The following is a 12,587-nucleotide window of genomic DNA, read 5'->3' as shown; positions in this document are numbered from 1 at the left end:
TTTTGATTATGATTACACAATTAAAGGAACAAAACTTGCTCCTTTAATTATTTAGCTAAACTTTGATCGATGATTCCCAAAAAACGGTTCGATAGATCAATTTAAAAATTTACAGGGGTCTTGGGGGTACATTAAGCTAAAAAAGTCCCTGGCAACATAATTTTTTTCATCGATATTTGCAGAGTAGCGGTTGATTTACTAAAAAACCAAAAAAAGTCATTTTTTTGTACTTTCTTCTAATGGATGTAAAAAATAAAAAAAATTTTTTTTTTCAAAAAATGATGACAGGGTCTTGTAGGGAATTTATTCAAGTTTTCAACGCTGCCCTTCAACTTTCTGTGCGATCATTGGTACCTGAAATATCGAAGATCAAAGCCAAAAGGATCATTTTCTGTTTGAAGACTGATATCTCCGCGACAAATCGTCCTACGAGGTTAAAAAAAAAACCAAATTGAAGCTGAATGAATATGCTAAACGATGTATGCATTCGTTTAGTTGAAAGAATTTTTCCGCGGTCCGTGGGCTCTTCGGAAAAAAAAAAAAAATTTAGAAATTTTTTGTCTCGCGATATTTCTTATGTTTGCGCAATAATCGGAGCTTTTAAAAAATTTTGAAAAAAATACACCTTAACTAGAGATTTCAAGCTATAAAATGCTTTTTTTAAATTTTCGATACGATTTTTTTTCACCAAGTTACAGCCTTCCAAAAATCACTAAAAAATTTATAAAATTTTTCTGCTCCTTTAATTTTTTGCATTAGTGTATAATTATATAAAATTTTATTTAATTATATATAATTATATATAACATTATAAAGTTATATGTACAATAACTGTCATGAAAAAAAAAAAAAAAAAAAAACCCGCCGACTCGTGGGCTCGATCCCGAGTCCTAATGATTCAAAGCCTGATCTGTTAACCATTATGCCAAATCGCTCATTCGAAAGTTGATACTAATTGTATTCATATCTATACAAACAAACTTAAGAAAATTGAAGACCTCAATTTTCCCGGATTATTATTTTCACTTACATTCTTTTGTTTCAATAAGAAATGTGTGAACTAATAGAATAAAATATAAAATTTTACACTTTGCACATTTTCGATGATTTTAACCGCAGAAGCAAATATAAAATAAAACCAAATTTTTTACAATTTTTCATTATATTAGGATAAATCTGGCAAAATCGCAGGATATCTACGGTATAATTACCAAAAAATAGCATTTTTTCGGTAAAAATTCGGCATTTTTATAGTTTTTTTACGGCATTTTTTTGGTAAAAGTTCGGCATTTTTATAGTAATTTTACTATAGTAATCTGGTAACTCTACAGTATAAGTACAGCAAAAAAACTGACCAATATAACCATATTATTACCAAATTATTACGGTAAATTTACGGCATGTGTATAAATGCCGAAAATTTACGGCATTTTTACGGCATTCGCAAAACCGCGAGGGCGTACATGAAAAAAAAAACTTTGCATATTAATAAGGTAAGTGACCGCTCTATCAGCCAGGCCCCCTTTATCGTAAAAATTATTGTAAAAATTCATTTTATAATTAAAAAAAAAAACAAATAGTAGTGCGTCAGATATGATTTCTGGTGATTTCTTATCAGGTAGATTAAGGTTTCTTGTTTTTGCAATAACCTATATTACTAATTAAAAATAACAATAGAAATCCAATTTTTTTTTTCGTAATCTTATTAGCTCGCTCCATAAATATTTTAGGAGTTAACAATTTAATGATTTTTGCTTAATTTATATTAAAAATAGGGTGATCGAATGTAGATATAAGAACATTACCTTTGTATGCATTATCGGCCGCCTTAGTTTTATTTTTTTTTGAGGTTATCAGCATTTTTATGAAAAATATTCAATTTAATTTGTCAATATCAAAATAAATAAACAAATTGATTGAGTTATATTTCAAAATAAATATAAATATTTAGAATAGATGTAAATAAATTATATATATTCGAGCAACTAAAATTTTATTTATAAGGCGGCTGATAAAGGGGGTCTAGGCAGGCCGATAGAGGTGACACCAGAAATTGATAGTTATTTTCATTTATTATATAATTTCTATTAAATATTTTTACATATAGGGGAGGGTGGGGCAGAGCGGCCCCCCTAAGCCAATTATTATTTTTTGTGGCTTTCAACCATATGATCACTTTACTTTTGTCCTATTTCGAACAAATTTATGGACATTTTGCCAAAATTCTGAAAATTTTTTTTTTTTTTTTGTGGGGCAGAGCGGCCCCCCTTCAAAAAGTGATAAAAAAAATTTTTTTTTTCGTTTTTTTTTTTTAAATTGTTTTCATCATTAAGAATGTATTTCTTTCTCTTGACAACTATTTTTGGTTTTATATTACTCGAAAAAAATTTTTTAAAGCGTAAAAAATCGTTCACTCTCGATTACCTTAATTACTAATTGTTATTTAATAAAAAAATAAATAAATTCTATAATTTTACTTTATTTCAAAAATTTATCAACTAAAAAAAAAAATTTAATTTTTATAAATTTTTAGTGACCAAATTTGCCTCTTACATAAAGAAACGGCCGAAAAATATGAAAAAATAATTTTTTCGGAAGTTTCGGCTGGTCCATTTTGCCCCAGGTGTTATGCGTAGGGCTAGAAATGTGGAATTATAATCATTTTTTTTTAATTTGACGATAAAAATACGAAAAAATCACTTTTTCAAAATTTTGGGCTTGTCCATTTTGCCCCAAATATCATGCGTAGGGGTAAAAATGCGCAAACATATCGGATTTACAGTAATTAGTCGAAAAAAAAAAAAATTTTTTTTTGGTCAAAATTTCAGGGGGGCCGCTCTGCCCCACCCTCCCCTACTTTTTTTAAATTTAAAGTTAAATGTATAAGCTTCAAGGTTCTATCACTGATTTATACATGTATTGGTTTCTTATATTTTAATTCTGAATTCGAAAAAAAATACGCTTAACTGGCCGATAGAGGGGTCACTTATCTTTCTAATGGCAAAATTTTTAATTTCATCGTGAAAGTTTTCTTCCATACAAAAAAAAAAAAGGATTTCTTGGCGCAAGAAATTTTCAGCATTATGAATTGAAGACAAAAATTTTCTTAGGACTAGAAAAAATTTCTCGATAAAAGAAATTTTTTTTACACCTTTAAAATTTTTCCTAGTTTCAAAGAAAATTTTTGTTTTCAATTTTTTTCACGGGCTTGTATAGAGCGTCTATAAAGCACCTTGATGATATAAATTGATACTGTTGGGTTTGATTTCAAATTAAATTTAATTATTTACAAGCTACATCCATATAGAGCGACACCTGTCGCTTGATCTTTATAATTGTTCCCTCTTCCTTTTTTTATTATGATTATTATTATTGTAACTATTGGATACCGCACTATAATTATCTTTATTATAACATATGCCCATAAACAAACTGTGTACTTTATTATTAACAATAAATAACAATAGTTGTATCAAATTAAGTGATCATTCGTCAACCCGTTGTCCTCTCCAATATTTCTAACAAATACTATAAAAATATGGTAGCGCGTTATAAAGAATAAAGTTTTATTGCTTTGAATTCTATTTTTTCGGTGCAAGGAACAAACAAATATCAAAGTCGTATTTACAAATTAAATAGTATATTTTATTGCGTGACAAGGAATGAAACAGGACGATTTCAGACTAGGATGAGATAGGCTGCCCGAGCCGCAGGTGAAGTCTGAAATCGTATTTTATCCTGAGTCACACACCATATTTTTCATGATTACCTGTATCGGAACTTCAAGAATCAGTGTCAGCAGCCAGCCCTAGTAGCAATGGAATTGGGCAAGATTCTTTGGCAAGATACTTGGAGAAGCACTTTGTAAAGAATTGTACAATTCTCGACCAAGACACTTGATCAAGAATCTTTATCCAGACTGGCTGCAGACTTGGGCCAGTCTGTGACCAGAATTTGACCAGATTCTTGACCCAGAGTTTTGACATAGACTTGCGCGAGAAACGCAAAAGACGACGAGCGCGCACCTATTTCCCTCCTTTCCACTTGAATGTAAAAAGTATAGTATTGCAGTGGTTCTCATTTATAGTTGAGTCAACAAGTTTAAAAATGTTATTTTTTTAAATTACGCATTGAGTTTGTAGTAATGCCTAGAAAAATTGATTTTCAGAATTTTCTAGCACTTAAAAAATTTCGGAAGTTTTTGAATAGATTAAGATGAATAATTAAAATTATAAAAAATGGGAATAGAATTCCGAAAGTTGTGACAAATAGAAAATTGCTTCTTCTTTAATAATCGTTTTTTAATTTTACGCTTCCTCTATTAATTTTTGAGTTATTGCTAATAATCAGATTCTCGTTTTTTCTATTCGATTTTGACTTATAAAAATTGCTATTTTTATTTGTAAAAAAAAATGTCTTGTCAAATTTAATGACGAATTCAATAAGCTGTCGCTCGCATTTTTAAAAAAAACTAGATTCATTTTCTACAGAGAACTCATTTCTCGACTACAGTATTATAAATGAAACTAATGTAGAATGAGAACCTCTATATAGGATAGTCCCAAAGTTTAGCAATAGACAGCTCCAGATTTCTGGTCAAATTCTTGACAAATTCTGACTACGGTCTGGCTCAAGTCTTGACCAATAATCTTGGTCAAGAATCTGGACCAATTCTTGTACAATTCTTGATCGAAAATCTTTTTGAAGTATCTTGATCCAGGCTGGTACAAGGCTTTGACAAAATTGCTACTAGGGAGTAAGAAACAAGTTAATATCAAGCCTGTAGAGACACTGAAACTTCACTTAATATAATAATTAAGAAGTGAAAAATTTTAATTTTTTATTTATGTCGGAAGTTGAATTTTCTGTTAAACGGGTACTTACATTGATATATTTCATTTTAGAAATGTAAATATATCGGTGTGGGTACTAATTTAACTCTAAATTGTCTCCTGAGTATTATAATTTATATCCCAACATTTAATACTTATTTTCAAAAAATAGAATTTATATGACGATTTTTTCTCGGTTAAATATGAAAATTTTTTTCTTTACTTTCAAGTGAGAAAATACATAAATCACAATGGTATTAAACACAAGCTTGTCTTAAAATAAAAAATATATATATTCATCAGGGAGCATAATATAGGACTTGCAAAAAAAAACAATATCTACCTTTTCATCAAAACTGAATCTAAATTTATACGAAGCCTATTGAATAGTAACGAAATAATTTGTTCCTTAGAAATATTCTCTAGACGCCTAACATATCCCAGTGAACTTACACACTCACATATATATCAACATTTAGTATGCAAATTATTAGTGGAGCTACAATATATTTTTTCTCTTGCTACAACCTGCATACAGCAGACGAAAATAAATCTATTCGCGGTGTATAAATTTAGTGAAGGGTTGATGACATTTATTCTTATATTTTCAATGTTCGTATGAATAATTTATTTACTATTGATTATTCACATGAATTTTTAATGTGAGGATGATATGACATTGTAAATAAATAATAAGCTTGAATAATGCGCAGGTGCATTTATTAGTAAAAAAAAAGAAGTGATATTTTAGTGGTGAATCGACATTGTCAGTTGAATATGGGGTTGATAAAAAAACCATACAGCTATTGGTATCTAGGAATATAATTCTAACTTACGACTCTCCATATACTGAAACAAAGTAATTTGACAATTGAAATTTTTTTTTTGTCAACAATGCAATCAAATGAAAATATTAATGAGAGATTCAAGTGGCAGAGATTTTTTATGTTAATTTTCGGCCTCTGGCCACTGCAAAGAGACGATTTTTATCGTAAATTTTCTGTTGGTTATTCCCTTTGTCAAATGGTAATGCTACTAAAGGATTATGTATATTCAATAAATATAACATGAAATTGTCTTTCATATTTTTGGATATCAAAAATTGTCTCAACTTTTACTGATTTATATTTTATTGCGTTTATAATCACTATAACTTTTAAGCTTTTGAATTTATGATATAATTTATGGTTATCTTTATCATCGATTATTTGACGCTCTAAAAATTTTATTCAACACATTTTTATTATATCTTTGATAGTTTAGCTTCAATTTTAATTCTAAGTATTCATTATTAAAATACGGCACAAAAAATGCATCTCAGAATAAGCATCCATATTTTCAAAATGTTGGAAAATCCAAAAGTGCACACCTCAATCGGTCATTTTATTTAATCATAACTTTTATTATATAATATTAATGTATTTTTTTTTATTATAAACTTTTATTCAACTTACAAATTATCAATTTGATTTTTTTTATTTCTTATTTTCATTTTAATATTTTGTTACTAACATTTTTTTTTAAATATCCCGCCTTTTGTCTTAGATGTCGCTTTTTTTCAAACATATTGATACGCTAGTGCTGCCACCAGTAGTTGATAGAGAGAAACAATGAAAAAAATAAGAATAACAGTAAAAATCGCAGCTAAATTTATCACGAATGATCAGTTTTACGTCATTAATTAATTACAACTAAACTAAAAGGATTCAGATAGTAATTTTCGTAGGGGTTCTTGTGATAAAAAATTCAAATACAATAAAAAAATCTGTCTATCAGTTGACTCTGCAGGCCAGCCCCAAAACTTCCCACTATTTTCGAGCTCTTTGAGCTCGAAAACATTGTTGTGGATACATTTTCGAGCTCTTCGAAAATTTTTTTTTTTCCGTAATTCGCTAATATTTTCGAGTCTACTTAATCAAATGATTTGAAATTTTTAGAAAAGTTGATGGCCAACAAGCTCTTTCGATTGCCGCCTTAACCGTCCAAATCGGTTCATTAGTTAAAAAGTTATACACACACACACACACACACACACACACACACACACACACACACACACACACACACACACACACACACACACACACACACACACAGGCACTCAGACATCATTCTGAAAATAGTCAGAATAGCATCCTAGGACCTCAAAACGTCGACATCTGATGAAATTTCGATTTTCGCAAATCGGGGTCAAAACAATAACTTCCCAATTTTTCGAAAATCGTCGATTTTCTTAGCGGGATGTTGAAAAAGTTAGGCTGATTGATGGTGTCTATCGAGAGTTATCTTGTTTACGAAGTTTCATACGTAACAATTGACAGCACTAGTTTCTTGAGTTAAAATAATTTATTTTAAACGAATGAAATAATGAATCAACTTAATATTGGGTTCAAATTGTTCCTCAATAAATTTTTTATATACTAGTATACAATATTACCTATCTTGGCGTAATAAACATAGTGTAGAAAGATTTTTATGTGAGTAAAATAATCGAATAAAAAAAACCGTTCATAAGGCACCCTCAGCGCTTTTGCGCTTGAGTCGTGCAAAAATCTCGCCGAACCTATCGTAGATACGAAAAAAATAAATGAATAAAATTTTTTAGGAAATTTGATTTTAAAAAAAATGTATTTTTATTAATTTTTATCGTATCTCGACTGATTAATTGACAATTTATATATAACTTCTTATATTTATTATACAGATAATAACAACAGTATCAGTGGTTTATAAGTTGATTATAAACTGTGGTGACATTGATGATACCCTCCTCTCTTATTGTATGCTGATATACAGTATCTTGGTATTCATTAAAATATTCTATACGTCCATACGCCGTGACTATTTGAAACGACTATTAATTTCCTCATACCAAGATTGGGAGTCGATAAAAAATGCTGACGACATTGAACTAATGGTCAATAATTCGGCAATTTATAATAACGTATCATTGTTAATATACAGTTCTGGACTCATTTCAGTAATTTTGTATGACATTAAAATGATATTTTTTACTGACAGCAGCGCAATTCCAATTCTGGATCATTATATAAATGAAACAGTTCACAAGAATCAGCATAAATTTTTATTACCCAGTAGTTGCATTTTTAATAATGTCAGTAAAAATTTATATTATGTAATTCTGATTAACCAAATGGTACAGTCGTATATTTTAGTAGTTGGAGGTAGTTGCAGCAACGCCATGTTTGTTTCAATAACTGGTCATATTTGTGGACAATTTGATATTCTAATAAAACGAATGGATGAATTTTGTAAAAACAGTTATAATTTTGAAGTTAAAAATCATGAATTAATGACGATCATCCAGAGGCATCAACATTTGATGTTTTTATCAAATTATTTGGAAATTGTTTATAATAAAGTTATATTAATGCAAATGGGAGTATGTCTTACATCATTAAGTGTTGCTGGTAATATATTTGTACGTTTAATTATATTAATAATAATAATAATCATAGTAATAAGTGCTGCCTTATCTGTCAGGAGATATCCCTCAAGTTGTTGAGCATAACCGTTGCCATATTTATTGAAACGTGGCATTTGCAACATCGCAGAAGATTAACCACAACAAACCTGAAATTGTGATCTTCGATGAAACCACTCGTGACATCTATGTCCATGCACAGCGTGTTCTTTAGATACGTGCGTGATCATGGCTTGTTTACCCAGCTGACATTTTCCTTCCTTAAGTCAGCTAGCCTGATATCCGAGACCGAAGGGTATATTTTTGCCTACCAAGATGGTGTAATCAACACTCTCGATTACTGTGCTAAAGTGCTCTAGATGCAGCTACTCGACACACTGTATAGGGTGTGTAAGCAACATCCAGAGACGCTTATGCATCTCTTGTCATCATGCTTCTCTGCGAGTACTTTATTACCTTGTTAGACACACGCAAGTTTTCTACCAGGAGACATTCCGTAAGTTGTTGAGAGTGACCATTGTCATATTTATTGGAACGTGGCATTCTTAACAACGCGGAAGATCGACCACAATAAACCTGATATTTTTCCGAGTAAAATAAAATTATAATTTCCGCAACACGAAATCACTATATTAATATTCTCTGAAAAACTTTCCAAATCCCGCAACACCGCTGCAACACTCGACAAACGAATCGTATATATTTTATCATTTTGGAAATAATTTTCTAAGTCGCATACCATCACTGGTTTCAAAAGTGATGTATTCTTCCAAACTCATATAGCACAAGTAAACTTTGTAGTCACTGTCGGTACCGTAGCCTAGTTGTTGAAGCGTCAGTCTTTCGTTCGGAAGGTCCCGGGTTCGAATCCCACTGAAGCGTGTGCGGTCAGTCGATTATTTTAGCGTTTTTTCCCTAAATTAAAAATTTCTACTCGGTTAGAAATTTAATTGACCACAAATCTGATAACTCCCGCATCACAAAAATGATTGAACAAAAAAAAAAAAAAAAAAAAAAATACAGACATTGAGTAGGTCTTTCTTTTTTTAATTTATTTGAAATTTCAGTACATAGCTATGAATATATTGGAAACTTTAATATATGGCCATATATAATTCTCTTTTTCCGGACAATTAAATAAGTATTTGATAAATACAATTATTTCTATTCTATTCAATCAAATGGAATAATAATAATAACAAATATTATCATCCGGGGCCGCTGTATTGCGGCAGAGATTTTAATAAAATTTCGATAGCGTGCAGCTGTGTTGCGACGATTTTGCAGCGATGGTTCGGATCAAAATAAACAGCGTGCCACTGTGTTGCAGCTGTGTTGCGGCTATGACGGCAGAGAATAAGAATTTAGCGTGCGTCGATTTTGTCCTCGAAACGGCTGTGGTGCAGCGGTGTTACGGCAGAAGATAAAAATTTAATTTTTTAAACGTTAAATTTTATTTTTACTTGGGGGTTAAAGAAGAGCACAAACACCAGTTATATCAGGATCTCCTCTTCAAAATTGGCAAACTTCATCCAGGCTACCGTGTTAAGTTTGTCGTCCTCATTGTTGGCGTCCTAGGAGGGATGAAGTAGTCTTTTGTGTCTGCACTGGCTAGAATACCAACTTGCTCATCGCAAGTTGAGTTTCTGGCATCGCGGATGCAGAAGGCTGTTATTGTCGGATCCCTCCGTTTCCTAGGGCAACGAAACTTTGCCTGCTGTGCATGCCGATCATCTTTTTGATGAAGCATCACAGCATTAACGAATTGGCGCTCAGGTGAGGCTCTTGGTAGAGTCGGATTCCTAGGGATAACCCACTGAGCATTTAAACAAACATAATAATAATAATAATTAAAGGCGGCAGAGGCAGCCGACCGGTTCTCGCGTGGCTCAGTCGATTACCCAAGTTAGGCAGCATCGAGCATGATCGCTACTTGGCTGGATGACCGCTTAGCCACGCGTTGAGCTCGATTACAGGTCTCTGACCGTTAGGCGCGGGATGAGGATCTAGAGATAGGTAAAATGGGAATTTTATCGATCACTAGAGCCTCACCCAAACCGAACTGTACTGGCAATGGTTTTCTCTGTGGTTTCCCTTGCCCCTATACTCTCACAGCCAAGGGGGGGGGGGGCTATCAAAAAATTCCTATAGAATCCACTCAATTGCGACAAAAACCGCATAGAATCTTTTAGACTGTATTGGTTTCTATGCGGTTTTTGTCGCATTTGATTGGATTCTATGGGAATTTTTGGATAGGGTGGTAGGGTATCACCGTAATGGTACAGTACAGTATAAGCACAAGTCGGGCCACAGCCACACAATGAAGGCAGAATAAAAAAAAAAAAAAGGAAGCAGTTGCAATATAAAGGCAAAAAGTGTAAAAGGCCGTTAATGCGGCTATACACTAGAACAATTAAAAATAATAATAATAATAATAATAATAATAATAATAATAATGACAATAATGAATGATTTAACTTTTTGAAAAGGTTTTGGAAAATAATTTTATATTGCTATATTGCTATATTATTAATCCGGATTTCTATATTAAGAATTTGAATTTCTAAAGAGCAATCTATATGAATCGTTCGAATAGTAATACCAAGTACACGGAGAAAAAAATATCGCCATAATGGCTATCCAATGTATACTCAAATGACGTATCGTCAGAATAACGATTCGTATACCTAATTTAGGAATACTCTCATATTAATTTGATGATCTATAGTATCGTTACAGTAAAGAGACGTTTTTGGGTTAGGTTAAGTATTCGTTTATTTAATTTAACAATACCACGAATAGCCTTTGTAACGATATGTAGTTTCGTTGATTTAAGTATCTGTATAGCCAGCGTGAGGATCCGTATAGCTAAATTAGCTATACGTATCGTCGATCTCAGTTGCCGGATGCCTAAATACAGAGTTTGCGCAATAATCATGTCAGCGATTCATAAAATGCCTAAAATAAGAATACGGATCGTCATTTTGACGATCCACTGTGAGGATACTCTGCATAGCTGAATTGGCTATACGGCGTATCGTTAAGTAAGATGACTATACAGCGTATAGCCAGAATAGCGATACGTATACTTAATCTGGCGATATTTTTCTCTCCGTGTATGCAGAATATTTCCAAAGAATATGGTTATTTTGACATAACTTTGTTTGGAATTCAAAATAGTTAATGCAGTATTCTGGTATTGCCAATTTATCGATACATTTTGTTATGATAACTAACCAGAAGTAGCGATACTTTAGATGGTGACAATAACCACAGTTTTTATTCAGTGTAAATACAAAAAATAACCTATGGCTATACGATATGCGAACCGTTTTCATTATATATTGTAATTGTTACCCTAAATTTATCTCCGCACACACCCTTATGGCACCTACAACGCGATATATTACACCAACCACCTTCATCGAAGGTAATATTTTTATTAAAAGATAATAAATATACTTAATTATAGGTGTTGCTTTGCTATTGGCTATGGATGAAAAGGATATTATAACTGCTATGAGATCAGTCTGTACGATGAATTTTATTATACTTGAAAGCTACATATATGCTTATATAGCAGATACTTTGTCTGGAAAAGGAGACATTATGCTGAGAGCAATATACAGTTATTGGTATAAAATTCCGATCATAAACAAAAACATCGTTTTCATTACAATGCGTCTTTGTATCGCGCCGTATCTTACTGTGGGTAAATTTTTTATTTTAACGAACGACTCATTTATGGGTGTCATAAAAACAGCATTTTCTTATTTATCAGTATTGCGATTATTCATAATAAAATAATAGTTATTTCGTAGTTTAGTCTGAACTCGGTGTGATTAAATATTTTGTATTAATATTATCATACAGCTATTTTATTAAAAACTTGCGCAAGCCTAGTCACCAGTGTTTTATTTGTCTACGACTTCATTTAACTGTCAATTTTGGTGCAGACGCTGTAAAATTACGTACGCATTTCTTGAGTAAAACTGCTGCAAGCCATGCGTGAGCATATATATATCATCAATAAATTTCTGTCGCCAATGTTTTCTCAAAAAATAGATGTGATTTTATCAATGGGCCGTGTGTAAGATATCTGCAATATTTCTTCATCCAATAGTATGAGCAAGTCATATGAATATCTTAATGTTTAATGTTGCATGTTATTATCTTGTGACAGATTTGTATAAAGTATATAAAGACTGAGATATGTAGGGGTTTGTCGCAGGACGTTTCATATCAATAATACGACTGCTACAAGATTGTCATTTGTATGTAATTCATCAAAAGATTTTAGATCAGTGTCT

General features: G+C 31.6%; 1 protein-coding gene across 1 annotated transcript; it reads left to right on the top strand.

The window, feature by feature from the left end:
- The first annotated feature begins 5,608 nt into the window (after positions 1-5,608).
- On the top strand, positions 5,609-12,243 carry LOC130672896 (uncharacterized). Its single transcript, XM_057477669.1, has 3 exons — positions 5,609-5,858; positions 7,537-8,263; positions 11,750-12,243. The coding sequence occupies exons 1-3, from the start codon at positions 5,727-5,729 to the stop codon at positions 12,082-12,084; spliced, it is 1,194 nt and encodes a 397-aa protein (XP_057333652.1). The 5' UTR covers positions 5,609-5,726; the 3' UTR covers positions 12,085-12,243.
- Positions 12,244-12,587: the final 344 nt, after the last annotated feature.

The sequence above is a fragment of the Microplitis mediator genome, chromosome 8 (assembly GCF_029852145.1).
Source record: "Microplitis mediator isolate UGA2020A chromosome 8, iyMicMedi2.1, whole genome shotgun sequence".
Classification (NCBI taxonomy): Eukaryota; Metazoa; Arthropoda; class Insecta; order Hymenoptera; family Braconidae; genus Microplitis; species Microplitis mediator.
Note: the sequence above shows the minus strand (reverse complement) of the source record. Positions and strands in the feature narration are given on the sequence as shown.